A 22452-nucleotide genomic window follows, 5' to 3' on the forward strand; every position below is an offset into this window, starting at 1 on the left:
AAAAAAAAAAAAAAAAAAAAAAAAAAAAAAAATAAATAAAATAAAAAAGAAACAGGGTCAATCTAATTTGTAATTATCATCTCTGATCTTAGTTACATTCAGTTAATCACTGGCTTTGTATACTTTGAGGTGGCATCAAGACTTTCCCTTCCAGCAGTTTGGCATTTGGGCACTCTTTTTTTTTGAGACGGAGTTTTGCTCTTGTTACCAGGCTGGAGTGCAATGGCGCGATCTCGGCTCACTGCAACCTCCGCCTCCTGGGTTCAGGCAATTCTTCTGCCTCAGCCTCCTGAGTAGCTGGGATCACAGGCACGCGCCACCATGCCCAGCTAATTTTGTGTAGTTTTAGTAGAGACGGGGTTTCACCATGTTGACCAGGATGGCACTCGATGTCTTGACCTCGTGATCCACCCGCCTCAGCCTCCCAAAGTGCTGGGATTACAGGCGTGAGCCACCGTGCCCGGCTGGGCACTCTTGAAATCCCTGAGATGTCTTATTTTTTTGTAGTGAAGTTGCCACCTTTCCAAACTTTGTGATATCTTGTTCTACTTTGTACCTAACTGCCAACTTTTTAGGTTACTACAGAGTTCTCTCTACCTTGCAGTCCTGCTCTGGGCTTTCCATGTCAGAAGAGATTTTCCACTGTGTTGTTCTATCTGTAGCCTTAGGAGGGCCTCCGTGGTACACTTGGAATGTAAGGTTTTTTTCCAGGGCTGCCTGACTATAGTGTTGGGGCCTTATGCAGTTGGTGAAGGCCTGTGGAAAAAAATTGTGGTAGATGTGCAGACTTACTGTGACTGAGGCTCCTTAGGATTCTGGTCAGTCATGCCAGCCACAAGTTTGTTAGAGGTTTGAATGGCTTTTTCTTATTCTTGTCTGAGGTCAGTTCTTTCTGCCTCTCTGCTAGGAATGAAAGCAGCTATGAGTCCCTTTTCTTTACTTATTTTTGAGATGGAATTTCACTCATTCCCCAGGCTGGAGTGCAATGACATGATCTTGGCTTACTGCAACCTCTGCGTCCTGGGTTTAAGTGATTCTTCTGCCTCAGCCTCCCAGGTTCGAGCGATTTTTGTATCTCAGCCTCCCAAGTGGATGGTATTACACATGCATGCCCACCACCAAGCCCAGATAATTTTTGTATTTTTTTTTTTTTTTTTTTTTTTTAGTAGAGATGGAGTTTCACCATTTTGGCCAGGCTGGTCTCAAACTCCTGACTTCAGGTGATGCACCTGCCTCAGCCTCCCAAAGTGCTGGGGTTACAGGTTGAGCCACTGCACCTGCCCTGAGTCCCTTTTGTGTTCACAGAAAAGCTTGTACTTTCTGGGATTAGTTAATGTACATTTTTGTTTCTTCAGCTGTGATGGGTTTAAACATTTTTAAAAAGTTTATCTAGCTTGTTCTTATTGTAGAGATGAGAGCAATAGTTTCTCACTTTATCTTTTACGTTGGAGTAAATAATTATTTTTATTTTATGTATTTATTTTTTTGAGATGAGTCTCGCTCTGTTGCCCAGGCTGGAGGGCAGTGGCATGATCTTGGCTCACTGCAACCTCTGCCTCCCAGGTTCAAGCGATTCTTCTGCCTCAGCCCCCCCAGTAGCTAGGATTACAGGCCTGTGCCACCATGCCTAGCTAATTTTTGCGTTTTTAGTAGAGACAGGGTTTTGCCATGTTGGCTAGGCTGGTCTTGAGCTTCTGACCTCAGGTGATCCACCTGCCTGAGCTTCCTAAAGTGCAGGGATTACAGGTGTGAGCCACTGTGCCCATCCAAATGATTATTTTTAATTTGAAATTATAAGAGACGTATAATTGTCTGTAGTTATTCGTAGGTATATCTACTTTCGGTTCCTGGCACCTAGTAGTCTGTCAATACTTACTGAAAGCATTAATAATTTTTTTTTTTTTTTTTTTTTTTTGAGACGGAGTTTTGCTCTTGTTACCCAGGCTGGAGTGCAATGGCGCGATCTCGGCTCACTGCAACCTCCGCCTCCTAGGTTCAGGCAATTCTCCTGCCTCAGCCTCCTGAGTAGCTGGGATTACAGGCACGCGCCACCATGCCCAGCTAATTTTGTAGTTTTAGTAGAGACGGGGTTTCAACATGTTGACCAGGATGGTCTTGATCTCTTGACCTCGTGATCCACCCGCCTTGGCCTCCCAAAGTGCTGGGATTACAGGCGTGAGCCACTGCGCCCGGCCAAGCATTAATGTTTTTTACTGCCTAGTATATTGTTGAGAACCAGTTATCTATGATTTGGTTACTAGATGATGTCTTGTATGATCTTTGATATCTTAACATCTCTCTCAAAGATGTGTGTTTCACTTACAGGCCAGTTAGGGTTTTTTTTTTTTTTTTGAGACGGAATTTTGCTCTGTCACCAAGGTGGAGTGCAGTGGCGCTATCTCAGCTCACTGAAACCCCTGCCCAGGTTCAAGCAGTTCCCCTGCCTCAGCCTCCTGAGTAGCTGAGACTATAGGTGCGCGCCACCACACCTGGCTATTTTTTTGTTTTTTTGTAGAGACAGGGCTTCACCATGTTGACCAGGATAGTCTCTATCTTCTGACCTTGTGATCCACCTGCCTTGGCCTCCAAAGTGCTGGGATTACAGGTGTGAGCCACTGCGCCCGGCCAATTTATTTTTTTTAGATGGAGTTTCATTCTTGTTGCTTAGGCTTGGGCGCAGTGGCACGATCTTGGCTCACTGCAACCTCCGCCTCCCATGTTCAAGTGATTCTCTTGCCTCAGCCTCCCAAGTAGCAGGGAGTAAAGGATTGTGCCACCATGACTGGCTAATTTTGTATTTTAGTAGAGACAGGGTTTCACCGTGTTGGTCAGGCTAGTGATCCACCTACCTTGGCCTTCCAAAGTGCTGGGATTACAGGTGTGAGCCAGTGTGCCTGGCCCAGTTAGCATAATTTTGAGTGAAGTCTTGATTTCAAGTCTTGAGATTAGGTTTTGTTAGTGCTCCAACCTTTATTCTTTTTCAAAGGTGCTTTACTAGATCATTTGCATATGAATTTTAGAACAAAATTGTCAATTTCTACAAAATTCCTGCTAAAGTTTTGAGTGTTACAGGTTTGAATTTGTACATTTAAACAGATTTATTTTAAAAAATAAATTTTTTTATTTAGATTGTTTTTAATGTCTCTCAGCATGTTTTGTAGTTTTCAGTATATGTTTTTCATGTTTTGTCAGAATTGTCCCTAAGTATTCAATAGTATTTGGTATTATTAAAGTGCTGTCATTAAAACTTGCTCTCCAACTAGGTCTTGTCCAATAAGCATGTGGCTCCTGATCATCTGTTGCAAATCTGCCAACGCATCGGGCCTATGTTGGATAAAGAAATTCCACCCAGTATTTCAAGAGTCACTTCTTTACTTGGTGCAGGAAGGCAGTCTTTGCTACGTACAGCAAAAGGTACCTTAATTTGAAGAAGTGTTCTGCTTTGTATTAATAGCCTAATAATTATTATAATTGTGAAGTAATGTAAGCATTGTAGAAGAAAGGTGATAATGTAACTATAAATCATGCTGTGGACTATAAAATTCTCTGCATTTAGCATAGAACATTGAATTTTATTACATAAGTGTTTAATGGGTCCTTCTGCATTGAAAAGTTGATAAAGATACAGATGTTAAGCTAAAAAGCTTGAATTTATTCTGAGATGTGTTTGAGGTTTTATCAATGTGAGTTCTTAATTTTCCATTTTGTAGCTCACTCATAACATCATTGAATGTAATTGTATGTGTCTAATAAACTCTTTAAATGCTAGAAGTATTTCATTTGATATTTAGCTTCTGAAAGCCCTTTGTTATAAAGGGAAGTGATTTTCTAAATTTGGTAGCAGCTTGAAAACAAGCATCAAAAATGTAAAATTGCATGGTTCTTTTTTTACTAGTTTAATTTTTTTGCAAAGTTATGTGCTAGCAAAATGTTTGAAATTGCTATTCTTTTTCTGTTAGCTTGGTATATATGACTTAGACTAAGTATATGTATGTGATATAATCTATGTGTACATGTGGCCAAACTGCTAATGGGCAAAGATTGTTGGTTCTTCTGGTCCTGAGCATAAATCAAGTTCATCCCATGATTAGTTTTTATTATGAGCTATTGCTGATGTGCTGCTACCTCTTGGATGCACCACCAGTATAAAGCTTAATTGAGAAAGAACACCCCTCCCTCATAGTTCAATGCCAGACTGGTTTGTTAGCTTTAGTTGTTTCTTAGTGCTCAAGCCATACCACCCTGTGGCACTAATCAGGAAACTGTTTATATTCTTCCTCTTCTGTGTCCCTATTCACTTTGTAATTATTCTATTTTAGCTGGTTATATGGTAGTTAATGGGTAGCCTGTTTCCTTTTGTTTTCTTTACTTGTGTCAAGCTCCATGTTGTCGTTGTGTGATGAGCAGTGATTTAGAACTGGCAGACCTTAGAAGAGACTTTAGCAAGCTGCCCTAGGGTAGGGGCCATATTCTCTATTTGTTTTGTACTGGTACCACAGGAGGATGCCTTGTAACTGCTCTTTGGTCATGATAGTGGCAATGAATCCATTCATGTAAAATGCAATATGGCTGTTAGTTTGGGGCACCCGAGGCTCAGTAGAGGTTTAGTATGATGCCTTCCTTCTCTTTCTGAGTTGTGAAGAAACTAATTTCTGGCACAGTGTGACTGCTTAAAACCTATATTCTGCTGCCATCTCCTGTAGAGGAGAGCAGACTTTTTTTTCTTAGTGCATTTACTGGTAGGTCAAGGAGGGATGGACTTTGAATTAGTGTTCAGACTCACAGATCTTACATATGTGTTCTTCAGTAGAGGATTTTCTATGATCCTAAAACGAAGGGAAAGCTGTGTAATTTGTCAGTAGTTCCTAAAGAGAGAGACTAAAGTCATGGCAGTATTGGCCAAATTAATTTTAAAACTGAATAAGTCATGAATTTTCATATAACTCAAATTAAATTTTACCTCATAAAAGCTTCCATTTTTGAAAAGTTGGATCAGTTGTAAGACCTTATCTTTAATATTGTATGATATAATTCTACATTGAAAAATAAACATTTACTTGGCATCAATTGGGACTTGGAGTCGAAAGATCTGGTTTCATGGTCCATCTTTACCAGTCATTTTCTGTGGATCTCTTTAAAGGTCCTGGAACCTTTGAGCCTCAGTTACCTCACTTGTAAATTGGCAAAAATACCTACCTCACAGGGTTGTTGTGAGGATTCAATGAGATAATGTATGTTGAAAGCACTTTGTGAATTGTAAAGTGCTACACAAATGTTAGTTGTTGTTGCTGCTGTATCTGAGATGTCTTAATTTTCTTTTCCTTCAGAAATAGTCTAATAAACCTCCAGGGCTATTCTGTTAAAGTATATTAGTTGGTAAAATGTTGAATAAACAGTTTATTACAATATACGTAAGTATTCTATAAAATCTTTTTTGGGGTTAACTTTCAAGATTTTATGTGTATCTAAAATTCATTTTAAAGACTGCAGGCACACAGTTTGGAAGGGCTCTGCCTTTGCTGCTCTTCATAGAGGAAGACCTCCTGAAATGCCAGTGAATTATGGTTCCCCACCTAATCTTGGTAAGTAAGGTTGGCCTTTAAGATGCCTGAAATCATTCTTTCTTAAATTTCTTGACAACCTTTATAAATGCTATATTAAAATTTAAAAGGAAATACTTGTTAAAATGTTGTTTTAATAGTAATATGTATCAAATTTCAAATTAATTAAAATTACTAAAAATAAAGTTAATGAAAAAGAATCTTATTGTAGTAAGAAATTTCTATTAGTGAATATAGAAGAAAGAATTGGGAAGAAATTGTGTCCTTAGGGTTTCTTGAACATAGATTTTTGTGACCCTCTAGAAGTAGTTATACAAGTTTTAGATTTTTCCATATTGGCTCTCCCTTAACCATTTTTATTGTTTTTATTTCCTAGTGGAGATACATCGAGGAAAACAACTCACAGGGTGTTCTACTTTTAGTACAGCATTTCCAGGAACTATGTATCAACATATAAAAATGCACAGAAGGATTCTCGGACATCTATCTGCTGTTTACTGTGTAGCATTTGATAGGACAGGACATAGAATCTTTACAGTGAGTTAACATTTTAAACTTTATTTCATGTAATCTAGAGTACTTTAGTGTGCTTCAGAATCATCTAGGAAGTCTTACAAAATATGTAGATTCTGTTTCCCATCCTCACAGATTTTGATTCAGTAGGTATGGTGTGGCTTCCATGAATTTGTGTTTTCAAATAAGTGCTCCAAGTGATTCACCTGAAGATAGCCAGGACTGTGTGCTGTTTGAGAGACAGTGATTTAGAGTAGTGGTTCTTAAGTGGGATATTTAAGGATGCTTAAAAATAGGCATACCTAATACTTTCCCTCTAGCATGTTCTAGACTTACTGAATTATATTACATTGTAATTAATCTAAATATATGTATTAACTGTAAATCCCTCAAAATAGAAAGCTCCTCAGACCTCTATAAGCGATTCCTCTTCACATTAACCAATCACTGTTTCAGGAAAATGAATTGATTATAAAATAACCCATTAGTCTTCAAGTAAGTATTAAAAAAGATCTGAAAACATTTGGAATTTATCATTTTAATGTTTTAAGGGTAAATTAGGATAGATGAGAAGTCTAAGTTTAAATTGCAGGTGTGCAATTCAGAATAGTTAATCAAATGTTTCTTGAATGAATGGGTGCTGGCTAGTACTGTAAACTTCAAACTGTGTTGTTTGTGAAGAAGCTATTCCCACCATTTTTGTCTTTGGGATTGCAACTTAGTCCTGTTTCTCACACTATGAAATATAGATCTGTTCTAACATTCATCAAATTTTTTAGCTTGGTGTGAATAGGCTAACATTTAGCCATTGTTAGTTGATATAAGAGAGCCAAGAACTTTGAGTTGGACTTACTACTTTGCAGAAAACTTGGGGGAAAATAGTGTTGATAATGGAGTCTGACCCATAGAAATGATAACTTGATGGCACCTCTATGTAGACTTTCTTTGCTTTAAAGAAAAATACTATTATTCCATAAGTGTTCTGACTATAAGTCATAATTTATTACATAAATAACAGTATTCTATAGTTGGAAAGAGAGAAGTTAAAGATAGTTCATTTGGATGGCATATAAAAGGTATTCTTTTAATATTATTTAAAAGATTTGCTGTGCTAACATTAATTTTTGGGTATATTTTTCCTTAGGGTTCAGATGATTGTTTGGTGAAGATTTGGTCAACACATAATGGCCGCTTGTTATCTACATTAAGAGGCCATTCTGCAGAAATATCAGATATGGCAGTAAACTATGAGAATACAATGATTGCTGCGGGGAGCTGTGATAAAATTATTAGAGTGTGGTGCTTGAGGACTTGTGCCCCAGTTGCTGTGCTCCAAGGACACACAGGATCAATTACATCTTTACAGGTAAACTTTTAGCTTAGGGGGCACATTCCTATATATGTTTTTACCTTTTTCTTTAAAATAGTTTCTTTGGAATTGAGAAGTAGTAAGATGTTTTTTAGTAACTATACATTTTAAGTAACAGAAATGATATTCATCCTTCCACAGATCATGGAAGGCTGATGAAATAAAGATCTAATGCATATTTACATGAAGGCTTATTGATTTTTTGGGGCTTATGGTTGAACTGGATGTGTGTCAGTTACAAACCGGTGATATATTATTTTCAACTTTAAAACTTGTGGATTTTGCTAAGTTGATTTTCTTTTTCTTTTTCTTTTTGAGACTGAGTCTTGCTCTATTGCCCAAGCTGGAGTGCAGTGGTATGATCTCCGTTCACTGCAACCTCCGCCTTACCGATATAAGTGATTCTTATGTCTCTGCTTCCCGAGTAGCAGGTTGTCCACCACCATGCCCGGCTAACTTTTTTGTATTTTTAGTGGAGAGAGAGGGTTTCATTGTGTTGGCCAGGCTGGTCTTGAACTCCTGACTTCAAGTGATCTCCTGCCTCGGCCTCTTAAAGTTGTTGGGATTTTACAGGCGTGAGCCACGGCTCTCTGCCACTAATTGATTTAATTTGGCAAAATATTTAAATTTTTTTTCACAATAAGCAGAGGATAATTTTGAACATATATGGAGTAGGCAGAATAGTATAATGAACCCCTATGTACCTGTCAACCCATGGCCAGTTCTTTCCTAAGTGCTTCATCTTATACTTAAAGCAAATCCTAGATTTTATATCATGTCTTTTGCAAGTATTTCTTTATGTATTTCTAAAAGATAAAGATTCTCTTCCCCCTTTTTTTCATAGCAACTGTTACGGGAGGAAAAGACTCTTTTTTTAAAACAACTACAACAGTATTATCACATGATTTATTGATGTTCAGGTTTCCAGTTGTCTCATAAGTGGTATTTTATTTAGGTCATTTCAATCAGGAGCAGAACAAAGCCTGCATGTTACAATTGATTGCTATAGACTAAAAGAAACTTAAAATATAAATTTCACCTATGTATGCAGTCAAAAAACATTATCTTGGCAGTTTCTTTGTTGAAGGACCTAGGTTATCTGTAGTTTCCCCACAGTTTGGATGTTGCCAATTGTTAAACTACATCCTGTTGGAGTAGTTAAATATATTTCTCTGTGTTTCTATTAAGTTGGTTTTTGGAGCTAGAGCAGTGGTTCTCTTTAATGTGCATGAGAATCACCTAGAGGGCTTGATTAAAACATTGTTAGGGACTACCCTTAAAGATTCTGATTCAAAACAACTGGAGTGGAGTGTGAGAATTTCATTTTTAAGAGTCTTCAGATGCTGATGCTGCTTTTTCCATGGACAATGCTTTCAGGATCACCAGTAGAGAATTGATCACATTGGGGTGTAAGTCCGTCCATCAGAAGGCACAAAATGTCTAGTGTTTTTCTGTGTTACTCACTGGTGATCGTTGCCTTACGTTCATTAGTTACTAGGGACAGAAAATGCTGCTGTTAGTAGTGCAAGGTTCTTGGCTGTGAGTTGATAGAAATTAATAGGAGGCCGAGCAGGCTTCCCAGACAGTATTTATTAAGACTTATGCCTAGTGGTGGCTCATGCCTGTAATTCCAGCACTTTGGGGAAGCTGAGATGGGAGGATCACTTGAGCTCACAGATTTGAGACCAGCCTGGGCAATATAGCAAGCCTCCCCACCACCACCAACAAAAAAAGTCGTTTGGCCTCGTGGCATACGCCTGTAGTCTCAGTACTCCTGAGGCTGAGGGAGAATTGTTTGAGCCAGGAGGTTGAGGCTGCAGTGAGGTGTGATTGTACCAGTGCATTCCAGCCTGGGTGACACAGTGAGACTGTCTAAAAAAAAAAAAAAGACCTATGTCTGAAACATTGGGCATAAGTGAGACAGTACAAAAAGAAGGGTCCTCTGGTCGGCTCCCCAGGGGATGCCTTGCCGTGTCTTAAGGAGGGTAACATGCAAAACTCATGAGGTAGGTGAGCGTTATTACAGTTGTGGGGTAGAGCTCAGGGTGTGCAGATGCAGTGAGGAATCATGCTAACACATAGGGGCAGATAAGCCCCTGTGGGCAAAGGTTTTAGTATTAAAATGAGGCTCAGGGTTAGGATTGGTCATTCTCCTGGCCTCATGCACATATGGGCAATAGAGTTAACTCTCCTAAGTAGGATTTATGGTGGAATGCTGCTTGTGTTAGTTGTTTTAGACAGCTTGCAAGGTCTGGTCAGTGGGTATAGGCTACCAGGGGGGTGCCAGAACATCTGGTGGTTAGTGGACACATATGGAAAAACATGTTAGTGGGGGTGGGCCAAGTCCTGTCCCTACCTACTACACTGTTTCACTGCTTTTTTAAATCATTTTTTGAAACTTATGTTTGGTTAGGCTGAAGTAAATTGTTAGATGATTTGTAAGGCTTTTATTTTTTGGCTTATAAGGCACATTGGTGTCTCCCATTTGAATTTGGTGGTGGTTCAGTTTTTTAATGCACATTCACCAAGGCTATATGTTAGTGGTCACTAAATGGTGAAGTTTGATGTGAAGTTTTGTGTGATAAAAGGTGACTTTTGTTAACTCTTCTAGTCAATATTCTTAAAGAAAAGAGAGTGAGTAGCTATCTTGGGATGAAGATAGTTGTAATTGAGATAGTAGTTTTTGTTTTTGTCGTTTTTTTTGGCCCATGCCAGAGTGCGGTGGCGCGATCATGGCTTACTGTAACCTTAGCCTGGCAGTGGTCAGGGTCTGCCCATCTCAACCTCTCAAGTAGCTAGGAGCACAGGTGTGTGCCACCAACCCTGGCTGTTTAAATCTTTGTTTTTTGGAGACAATGTCTCACCTTGTTGCCCAGCCTTGAGTGCAGTGGTGTGATCTTGGCTCACTGCAACCCCTGCCTTCCAAGTTCAAGCTGATTCTCCTGCCTTAGCCTCCCAAGTAGCTGGGATTACAGGCACATGCCACCATACCCAGCTGATTTTTGTATTTTTAGAGGAGGCAGGGTTTCACCATGTTGGCCAGGCTGGTCTCGATCTCCTGACCTCAGGTGATCCACCTGCCTTGGCCTTCCAGAGTGCTGGGATTACAGATGTGAGCCACTGTGCCCAGCCTGTTTAAATTTTTTATAGGGATGGAATCTAGCCATGTTGCCCAGGCTGTTCTTGATTTCCTGGGATCAAGCAACCCTCTAGCCTCGACCTACCAAAGGGCTGGAATCACAAGCCTGAGCCACCACCCCATGCTGAGATAGTATTTTATTTTGCAAGTTTAAGCAAGATTTTTGGTTTGTCTACTTAGTTTTAGTTTAGAAGTATACTGTTCTCTGGAAGATTTTATAGTTTGAAAATTAATTCAAATTCTAGCTAGGTTTCACTGTTAACATTTTATAGCTTGATATGAATGTATTGACAATATAGTAGCAAATAAGAAAATTTATACTTTGAGAGGGTGCCTGTCTTGAATTCTTCAGGGTGAAAGTGGAATTCTGGTCTTCTCTGAAATGATTCTTCTTGTGACGGGGGCTCACATGTGTTTATCACCTACTGAATATATCTGAAAAATTGCTTGGGTAGTAGTACATTTTTATACCATCAGAAGATTCAGCTTTGCTTGCTAGTGGTTACTTTGAAGTTCAAAGTCAAAGACATGATTTTAGGTCTTAATCTTTTTTATGTACTCTTCCTGGCTGTTAGTGGTCTACAAAAACTATTTTTTAGGCCGGGCGCGGTGGCTCAAGCCTGTAATCCCAGCACTTTGGGAGGCCGAGGCGGGTGGATCACGAGGTCAAGAGATCGAGACCATCCTGGTCAACATGGCGAAACCCCGTCTCTACTAAAAATACAAAAAATTAGCTGGACATGGTGGTGCGTGCCTGTAATCCCAGCTACTCAGGAGGCTGAGGCAGGAGAATTGCCGGAACCCAGGAGGCGGAGGTTGCGGTGAGCCGAGATCGCGCCATTGCACTCCAGCCTGGGTAACATGAGTGAAACTCCGTCTCAAAAAAAAAACAAAAAAACAAAAACAAACAAACAAAAAAAACTATTTTTTAATAATAGTAATTTTTTTTCTGTTTATAAAGAAAGGGTACAGTAAAAAAATTCTTTTTTTATTTTGAGACGGAGTTTCGCTCTTGTTGCCCAGGCTGGAGTGCAATGGCACTATTTTGGTTAACCATAACCTCTGCCTCCTAGGTTCAAATGATTCTCTTGCTTCAGCCTCCCAAGTAGCTAGGATTACAGGCATGCACCAACATGCTGAACTAATTTTGTATTTTTAGTAGAGATGGTGTTTTTCCATGTTGGTCAGGCTGGTCCTGAACTCCTGACTTCAGGTGATCCGCCTGCCTCGGCCTCCCAAAGTGCTGGGATTACAGGCGTGAGCCACTGTGGCTGGCCTGTGTGTGTGTGTGTGTGTGTGTGTGTGTGTGTGTGTGTGTGTGTAACATTTTGAGTTAGAGTCTTTCTCTGTACCCAGGCTGGAGTGCAGTGTCACTGCAGCCTCCGCCTCCTGGGTTCAAGCGATTCTCGTGCCTCAGCCTCCTGAGTAGCTGGGCTTACAGGCTTGCACCACCATGCCCAGCTAATTTTTTATTTTTAGTAGAGATGGGGTTTCACCATGTTGGTCAGACTGGTCTCGAACTCCCAACCTCAAGTGATCCACCCACCTAGGCCTATCAAAGTGTTGAGTTTACAGGCATAATCCACCCCACCTAACCGTAAAATATTTATAGAAAAATTCATGCTGGGTGCAGTGGCTCATGCCTGTAGTCCTACCACTCTGGGAAGCTGACGTAGGTGAATTGCTTGAGCCCAGGAGTTCAAGACCAGCCTAGGCAACATGGTGAAACCCCATCTCTAAAAAAAAAAAAAAAAAAATACAAAAAATATTAGCCAGACGTGGTTGCGTGTGCCTCTGGTCCCAGCTACTCGGGAAGCTGAGGTGGGACGATTCCTTGAGCCTGGGAGGCGGAGGTTGCAGTAAGCCATGATTGTGCTACTGCACTCAGCCTGGGTGACACAGTGAGACCCTATCTCAAAAAGAAAAAAATCTAGCATTCTTGCCATCTAGAAGTAATCACTGGTTATATTTTATTATGCACCTTTCTCAAGGATAGCGTTTTATTTTGTTTATCTTGTGAGACAAGTTCTCGCTCAGTCACACAGGCTGGAGTGCAGTGACATAATCATAGCTCACTATAGGCTCAACTTCCTGGGTTTCAAAGCAATCATTCCACCTCAGCCTCAAGTAGCTGGGACTACAGGCAAGTGCCACCATGCCCAGCTAATTATTTTATTTTTTCTAGAGATGGGTATCTCACTTTGTTGCTCAAGCTGGTCTTGAACTACTGAGCTCAGACAATCCTCTTGCTGTGGCCTCTTCAAGTGCTGGAATTATAGACATGGGTCATCATGCTCTGCCAGGATAGCATTTTAAAAGGTCACTTAATATAATATACATTCTAAACAGTTTGAATAATAAAGCATAGACATGTTTTATTATAACCAGAGGTGTAGAATCTCTTTTCTATCTAAAAGAATAGAAAATGAACATTCCTCAGCAGTGAAAGACATAATGCATAGGTAGTTTTGACTTAGGTTTCCATTTTATGAATAACTAGAAAAGCTAGACAGAGGTGAAAAGATAGCTGAAATACCTATGTAATGAGAAATTGAGATTCTCAACATCGTATAGATGAGGAAAGCTTAGAGAGAGAGAGAGAGAGAGAGAGGAATCTTTTGTTTGGAGGCATTTGCCAATTTCAGAAGAGAGAGCTGAAATGCTTAACAGGATTCTTGCAGAAATTCATGGGGTTGGGGGTGGATAAAAATGGGAGTTTGGAGCCTGTTAGGGAGAAAAGGGGTCTTGGTAAGAGCCCCTCCCTTGAGGTTGGGAACCAGAGGAGTTTAATCCTAGGAGTAAGGATGAACCAGAATAAATCTACCTTCATAGAAACTAAATCCCAGTTTCAAGTCATCTTAATGCTTGTAGGTAAGATAATCTGGGATTGCTGGTGCCTTTGATCTTGCTGCCGTCTAAAGGTAGAAGTTACTTTAGAGGAAGATAACATCTATAGCCTAATTCTTTTTAATTTTCTACATATGATAACACTCAAATATATTATACAAAAGGAGACAAACATGATTAGAACCAGGAGAAACAACACGTGATAGAAATAGACTCAGAGGAGGCTGGGTATGGTGGCTCACGCCTGTAATCCCAGCACTTTGGAAGGCCGAGGTGGGCAGATTACTTGAGGTCAGGAGTTTGAGACCAGCCAAGCCAACATGGCAAAACCTCATCTCTACTAAAAATACAAAATGAGCTGGGTTTGGTGGCACATCCCTGTAGTCCCAGCTACTCAGGACGCTGAGGTACGAGAATTGCTTGAGCCCAGGAGGCGGAGGCTGTAGTAAACCAAGATTGTACCACTGCCGTCCAGCCTGGGTGACAGAATATGACTCTATGTCTAGGAAGTAGACTTGGAGGATCCAGACAATGGATGCTCAAGATATTATCTTGGAAATACCCATACTTAATAAGTTTAACTAATTAAAAGCAATATAAATGACATTTTGGGCTGAGAATATACACAAAAATGAAATAAAAAGCAATATAAGATTTCAGCAGAGAACTAAAAATTAGAAGAAATTGAAATATATAATTTAAGAACTCAGTGGGTGATTTTAACAGCATCTGGACACAACTGATGAAACTGAAGATAGAATTAGTGAACTGGAAGAATCAAATACAATGAGTAATCTTTGCAACCCTAGGACAAAACGGAGAAATAATAAGACTGATTGCTAGTTTCTTAATAGAAGTAATGGAATTTGATAGACAAAGAAGTAATATTTTTAAATTGCTAATAGAAAATGCCAGTCAATAATTTTGAACCTATTAAAAATATATCACTGAAGAATGAAAGCATATTAAATTCATACTTAGACAAGTTGAGATTTCTTAGCTGTGGAACAAAATTAAAGGGAATTCTAAGTAATATTCTTTAGGTGGGGAAGGTAGCTAGAAGATAGCTAGGTAGAAACTTGGAGATGCAAGAAGGAATGAATTGTTAAGAGAGAAAAAAAAAAGTGTGTGGGTAAATGGAAATATACCTTGACTGTATAAGATAAGTAACTTCTGGGCTTCAAAATATATATGGAATTAAAGATTTAATAGTGTGCATATCAGCAGGAGGTAACTTCAGTATTCTAAGATCTTTGCATTGTTTGAGAAGTGGGAAATACAAAAATACAAATTTGTGTTAGTCTTTAAGATGAAGATGCATTTTGGAATCTCTAGAATGACAGCCAAAAGAATAGCAAGAGACTGTATAACTACTAGGCTTAGTAGAGGTGGGAAATATGTACTAATAAAGAAAGTAAAACAAGGAGAAAACAAAGAAATAGTACTAAGATGGTACTAGGATATTAAATGTCAATATAAACATATTACTTGCAAATACATTAACTTGTCTAAAGCAAGTCTCAAGTAATTCTAAGTATGTTCTCTGACAACAGTGTAATTAATTCAGAAATTACTAACAGCCGGAATTAATAACAGATAATTCTCACTTTTTGTAAAATAAGTAATGTGTAGTTGACCCTTCAACAATATGGGTTTGAATTGGATGGATCTACTTATATATAGATTTCCTTCCACCTCTGTCACCCCTAAGATAGCAAGACCAACCCCTCCTCTTATTCCTCCTCCTCCTCTTCAGCCTATTCAACATGAAGACAATGAGGATGAAGACCTTTAAGATGATCCACTTCTACTTAATAGTAAATATATTTTCTCTTCCTTACAATTTTCTTGATAACATTTTCTTTAGCTTACTTTTTATAAGAACACAATATATAATACATATACAAAAATATGTGTTAATAGACTGTTCATGCTATTGGTAAGGCTTAATTAATAGTTATGTTTTTTGGGAGTCAAAAATTACATGTAGATTTTCAACTGCGTGGAGGGTTGACACCCTAACCCCTGTGTTGTTCAAGGGTCAGCTCTACTTCCAAGTAAATCCATACATTAAAAAAAATCGCAATAGACATTTAAGAATATTTCAAACTGACTAATAATGAAAAAATTACAAATGAAAACATTACATATTAAAACTTGTGGGAGGTATACTCTTTGGGAGCCAGCCTTCAAGGTGGTGCCCAGTGATTCTTACCTCCTGCCACTCAGGCCACTGCAGTCTCCTCGCTAAATAGGGCTGACCTGTGAACTTAAAGATACTGAGAAAATAGTGTGGTGTGACTTTTCATGTTCCTGAGATTACACCATAATAAGATAGCTTTTGTCTTACTCTTCTTTAATCACTGGTCTTGGAGGAAGCCAGTTGTCAGGTGGATTGTACAGTCAAACTGCCCTATGGAAAGGTCTTCTTGGTAGTAACTGATGTCTTCTGCTATAGCCATGTGAGTAAGCCATTTTGGAAGCAGATCCCCCATTCCCAGTTAAGTCTTTATGTGACCGTGGCCTAGGTCAACACCTTGACTGTGTGTTGTAGCCTCGATAGTGAGCCAGACTTAACCTAGCTAAGCTGCTGTTGAGTTCTTGACCCATAGATACTATGAGATAATGAATATTTATCGTTGTTTAGAGCAGGTAAATTTTTGAGGTAAGTTGTTTCATAGCAATATATAATTAATACTCAGTTGAAGTTGTACTGAAGGGGAAATACACACCCAACACATGTATTAAAAAGCTGAAGTGTATTTCTCAAGAAGTTAGGGAAAGAACAAACAAGAAGAAATAAATTATGAAGATAAGTACAGAAATTAAGAATAGAAAATGTGCATAACAGTAGCAAGGATCAACAAAGCCAAAAGTTCTTTGAAAGACTAAAAATACTGGTAAAAGATTAATCAGGGAGCAAAAAAGAAACGTGACAAATATCAGATTTGAAAAAGAGTATCACTACAGATTCTTCAGATAATAAAAAGAGGATATTTTAAACAGCTTTATAAAGGAAAATTTTGAAGGTAAATACGGAGAAAAACACCAAGACTGATCAAAAAGAAAATCTGAATTGACTTGTAACTATGAAATGCATTGTATGTGTAGTTAAATATTTTCTCTACCTACTTATTTAGGTAAAAAATGTTTGGCCCTAATCTCCCGAGGAAGCAATCAGACAAATCCAAATTGAGAAATAGTCTGTGAAACAAATCTGATTCCTCAAAAGTCTGATTTTAAGAAAGAAAGGTGGAGAGCTTTTTCATAAGGAACCCCAGGAAAAGGGTTAATGTGTGAGCCTTGATTTAGGTTCTGGCTTTATGGGAGAAAAAGGCTGTAAAGGGTGTTTGAGAAATTTGGGAAATTTGAATGGATTACATACTTTATCAATATTAAATTTCTTAAGTATTGATAACCATATTATAGTAATGTAGGAAAATGTCATTGTTAGGAGATAAACAGTGACGGTTTTAGGACTGAAGTGATGTGATGTCTGCAAGGTAGATTTGGATGGTTCATGTCAGTATGATATGGTGCCCTGTTAACCATTGGTGAGTCTTGATGACCAGTATGGGTGCTCATCATACTATTATGACTTTTATCTAGATTAAAAATATTACAAAATTAAATATTTGCAGAAAATGAACACTATTCTATTACTGCAATTGTTCATTTTTTTAGTGTTGCTAGACAAGAACGAACAAAAATGTGCAAATAGTGGAAAGAGAATTTTTATTTTCTAATAGTTTGGTAGCCTACTTCAAATCCAAGAGGATTGAAAAATGCCTTGAGGTTGCAGTTTATCTTGTGAAGTAATAGCTATTGACCTTTGATTGTGGTGATGGCTGCACAGCATTGTGCTTGCACTAGATGCCACTGAATTGTGCACTTTAAAATGGTTAATATGGTGAGTTTGAGTGAGCATACAGGAAAAGATTTGCATTTTAACAGTTAACAGGACAGCTAAATACCTTTGACTTTGATGAATACATTCTTTTTTTCTCCCTCTTTTCTTTTTTAAAAATTTTTTATAATTTTAACTGGCAGGTGAGCTGTGGGGTGGGCTGGGAGATTCTTGGCGCCTGCCCGCCCAGCCTGTGCCCTACCTCCCACCTTTTGTTTTTTAAGACAGAGTCTTACTCTGTTGCTGAGGCTGGAGTGCAATGGTGCGATCATGGCTCACTGCAACCTCTGTCTGCTGGGCTCAAGCAATCCTCCTGCCTCAGCCTCCTGAGTATCTGCGCTATAGGTGCATGCCACTATAACTGGCTACGTTTCTTTTTTGTGTGTGGTGTTTGTTTTTTTTTTGTAGAGATGGGGTTTTGCTTTGTCTTCCAAAGTGCTGTGATTATAGGTGTGAGCCACCACACCCAACCTACATTCTTTTTAAGTTTTTTATTTTTAGTTGACTTATAATAATTGTAAAGAAAAAGAATACAGTGTGATGTTTCAGTGCATGTATGCATTGTATAAGGATCAAATGTGGGTAATTATTATATCCATCACTTTAAGCATTTACCATTTATTTGTTGTGGTAATATTCAAAATTTTCTCTTCTAGCTATCTTGAAATGTCCATCACATTTTTATTTTCTGTACTCACCTTGCTGTGTAATAATAGAACACCAGAACTTACTCTTCCTGTCTGATTGTAACTTAATACCCATTGAAACAGCTTCTTGTGGTCCCCCTTCCCCCGTACTCCCCAGTTATAGGTAGCTACTATTCTATTCTCTGCTTCTGTGAAATTAACTTTTAAAATTTATGAGTGAGATTACACAATGTTTGCCTTTTTGTGCCTGGCTATTTTACTTAACATAATGGGCTTTAAGTTCATCCATATTACCACAAATGACAGAATAGTATTCTGTTTCACGGCTGAATAATGTTCCATGGTGGGTGGGTGGGGGTGTGTGTGTGTGTGTGTGTGTGTGTGTGTGTACCCTGCATTCTGCATTTTCTTTGTCCATTCATCTGTAGATGGGTGTTTACGTTGATTAATCTTGACTATTGTGAATAGCACTGCAGTAAACATGGGAGTGCAGTTATCTCTTCAACATACTGATTGCATCTCCCTTTGGTTATATACCCAGAAACATAGGCAACAAAAGAAAAAACAGACATATGGGATTATATTATCAAACCGCAAAGCAGTATGGCAAAGGAAACAGTCAGTATAGATTGAAGACACAACCTGACGATAGGAGAAAGTATTTGTAAACTCTGCATCTGACAGAGGGTTAATATCCAGAACACATAAGAAACTCAACTCAATAGAAAAAAAATTCAATTAAAAAATGGGCAAAAGACCTGAATAGACATTTCTTAAAACATACAAATGGCCAACAGATGTATGAAAATATGCTTAACGTCACTAAGTATCAGGAAAATGGAAATCAAAACCACAGTGAGATACTACCTCACCCTAGTGGGAATGGCAGTTCTCAAAAAGACAAAGGATAACAAATGTTGGCAAGGATGTGGAGAAAGGGGAACTCTTAGTCACTGTTGGTGGGAATATAAATTAGTACAGCTATTATGGAAAACAGTATGGAGGTTCTCTCACTTCTCCAATAGGCAGGGTCTCTCTGTTGCTCAGGCTGGAGTGCAGTGGTGTAATCATAGCTCATTTGGCCTCAAACTTGTGGGCTCAAGTCATCCTCCTGCTTTATCCTTCTGAGTAGCTGGGACTATAGGTGCATGCCACCTCACCCAGTTAATTCTTAATTTTTTATAGAGACAGGGTCTTGCTATGTTGCCCAAGCTGGTCTTTCAGTCTACCAGTTAGTTTTCCCAAGTTGAATAGAGTCTAGTTTTGGACTTGATATTTTTTCCATTGGTCATTCTGTCAATGTACCCTGTTAGGTCTGATTGTTTTAATTATTGAGGCTCTGTGATATGCTTTAATATCTAGTAGGACTAGATCTTCACCTTGCTTAAGTTTTTCTGGCCAATCTTGTTTATTAGATCTGAAAATAGCTTATTGAGAACATGTTAAGTATCAATCGATGTGGGGAAGTTATGATTTTTTCACTACAATAGTATTACCTATATTTTGAATTTCTTATGTTTTATTTCCTTAGAATGTCAATTGAAGTTAACTTTGGAAGACTATTAAACTGTAACTTAAGCAGAAGTTCTGGAAACTGAATTGTATATGTTTTACTTTTTAGTTTAGCCCGATGGCCAAAGGCTGTCAAAGATACATGGTTTCCACTGGTGCTGATGGGACAGTTTGCTTTTGGCAATGGGATTTAGAATCCTTGAAATTTAGGTAAGTGGCTTTAAGTATGTAACAAGTTTTTGTCTTTAATGTAGTTACAGTTTAGTCTAATGAAATGAAGTTTGATTATTAAGAGAAATTATATATTGTGTTTGCTTTTTTACCTTTGAACTTAATTATTATATATAGCATATGTACCATATTGACTATTTCCTGTTTATAATTTATTTAGATAGTTTAATTTGTAAAAGAAGCATAGCTTTTCTATCTTAGCATTTTTGTAAAGACAGAGTAAGGCATTGAAAAAAATAGGTGTATAATTGGAAATTCAGGCGTGAACATTTGAGAGTCTTAAGACCTGTCTTGTAGATGTATGTTGTCTAATGTAGTAAGTAGTTACTGGTCACACATGATCATTAAGCACTTCAAATGAGGCTAGTGCAATTGAGGAACTGAATTGATAATTTAAATTTAAAAACTTGTAGTTGATTCAGTTATTAGAAATTCATTTTTCCTTATTTTTTCTTTTGTGTTTTTTGAGACGGAGTCTTGCTCTGTCGCCTAGGCTGGAGTGCAGTGGCATGATTTCGGCTCACTGCAACCTCTGCCTCCCAAGTTCAAGTGCTTATACTACCTCGGCCTCCTGAGTAGCTGGGACTGCAGGTTCATGACACCACGCCCAGTTAATCTTTGTGTTTTTAGTAGAGATGAAGTTTCACCAGGTTGGCCAGGCTGGTCTCGAACTCCTGACCTCAGGTGACCCATCCACCTTGGCCTCCCAAAGCGTTGGGATTACAGGTGTGAGCTACTGTGCCTGCCCATTAGAAAAGTATTAAGTATATCTTGAACAACTTGAGTATGTGAAGTTTTCAACAAGTTTTGGGAAATCCAAATATAGATAAAATATTTTTGATGAAAACTGAATTGTCAAATTGAGATGTATTTTGAGTGTCAGATACACACTGGAAAATTTCAAAGATTTGATATGAAAGAATCTAAAGTATCTTATAATTTTATTAATTTGGATTACATATTGATATTTTGAGTGTATTGGGTTAAAGGAAATATTAATTTGATCTTTTTATATTTTGTAAAATGTACCTGGTAATACGTGGAAATATTTGATATGCAATAAGCTATTAAAGAAATAAGATTATAGCTGGGTGTCCTGTGCCTGTGTTCCCCAGCTACTAGGGAGGCTGAGGCTGGAGGCTCCATTGAGCCCAAGAGTTTGTGTCTAGTCTGGGCAGCATAGTGAGACCCTGTCTCTTAAAAAAATTATAATATTTAAATATGCCGTATTAAAGCCAATATTTTAAACTGTGTTAATGTGGTAAAATAAGATATTTTAAAGCAACATCTTCTTCTTTTAAAGCCCACGTCCCCTGAAGTTCACTGAAAAGCCTAGGCCAGGCGTTCAAATGCTTTGTTCTTCTTTTAGTGTTGGTAAGAACTTCTTCACATTTTTTCTTAGTTTTTCTTTTTTTTAAAGCATTTATTAAATGACTACCTTATTGCTAAGAACCTTTATTAGATACATGTTAAATGACTTACGATGTTTATTAGGTTGAATTTATGATGATCATTTTGTTAGCCTTATTCTTGTCTTCCAGTCCTCCATTCTGCCTTTCTCTGATTTCTAGTAGTAGTCAGTCAGTGATGTAAGAGATGGCTGGTAAAAGAGAGGCTTGAGGTGTCCACACAAGTGATTCCTATGCCAGTCCTATGTGTATGATAATCTAAAATTGTGATTTTCTTCGAATAGGCTAAACTGTATGTTTCATAGTTTAAATTTATTTCTCACACATAATATCTTGGTGAAATTACTCTTTTTCATTTTTTGTACAGCGAACTTGTGTGGTAACTTTTCTGTTTTTAGGCTAGATCAAAGACTTTTCCCTCATACAATCTAAAAACTTCAACAAGCTAGGGCTAGGTATGTAATGTTGTTTAGAAAGCAGAGCCCCCCTCCCCTTTTTTTATTGAGACAGAGTTTTAGTCTTGTTGCCCAGGCTGGAGTGTAGTGGCGCGATACTGGCTCACCACAACCTCAGCCTCCTGGGTTCAGTCCTCCCACCTCAGTCTCCCGAGTAGCTTGGATTACAGGCATGTGCCACCAGGCCCAGCTAATTTTTTTTGTATTTTTAATAGAGACAGGGTTTCCCCATGTTGGTCAGGCTGGTCTTGAACTTCCAACCTCAGGTCATCCACCCACCTTGGCCTCCCAAAGTGCTGGGATTACAGGTGCCAGCCATCGTGCCTGGCCCTCAGAACCCCTTTTCTTAAATATATTTTTAGATTACTAGTGCTTAATTGGCATCATATTGCCACCCTTAATAATACAGAGCGGGAGGCCAGGCACAGTGACTCATGCCTGTAATCTCAGTCCTTTGGGAGGCTAAGATGTGGGAGGATTGCCTCAGCCCAGGAATTCAAGCCCAGCCCGGGCAACATAGGGAGACCCCATCTTTAAAAAAAAAGACAAATATTACCTGGGCATGGTGCACACCTGTGGTCCCAGCTATTCAGGAGACTAGGTGGGAGTATTGCTTGGGTCCAGGAGGTTGAGGGTACAGTGAGTTGTGATCTCACCACCGCACTCCAGCCTGGGTGACAGAGTGAGACCATGTTCCCGGTCGCACCAGGTTGCTTGGGCCTGTAATCCCAACATTGAGAGGCTGAGGTGGGTGGATCACCTGAGGTCAGCAGTTCAAGACCATCCTGACCAACATGAGACACTGTCTCTACTAAAAATACAAAAAATTAGCTGGGCGTGGTGGCATGCACCTGTAGTCTCA

The 22452-nt window shown here is 38.7% G+C and overlaps 1 protein-coding gene across 3 annotated transcripts in view; it reads left to right on the forward strand.

The window, feature by feature from the left end:
• BRWD1 (bromodomain and WD repeat domain containing 1) overlaps positions 1–22452 on the forward strand; it is a 137922-nt gene that overhangs the window by 12987 nt on the left and 102483 nt on the right. For all 3 annotated transcript variants that reach the window (XM_032276862.1, XM_032276864.1, XM_032276863.1), the window contains exons 5-10: positions 3264–3414; positions 5484–5582; positions 5938–6098; positions 7219–7440; positions 19605–19705; positions 21030–21100. In XM_032276862.1, the coding sequence (XP_032132753.1) occupies positions 3264–3414; positions 5484–5582; positions 5938–6098; positions 7219–7440; positions 19605–19705; positions 21030–21100 (805 nt within the window). The remainder of the gene's footprint in view (positions 1–3263; positions 3415–5483; positions 5583–5937; positions 6099–7218; positions 7441–19604; positions 19706–21029; positions 21101–22452) is intronic.

Source organism: Sapajus apella, unplaced genomic scaffold, assembly GCF_009761245.1.
Source record: "Sapajus apella isolate SASKATOON/1434 unplaced genomic scaffold, GSC_monkey_1.0 scaffold8, whole genome shotgun sequence".
Classification (NCBI taxonomy): domain Eukaryota; kingdom Metazoa; phylum Chordata; class Mammalia; order Primates; family Cebidae; genus Sapajus; species Sapajus apella.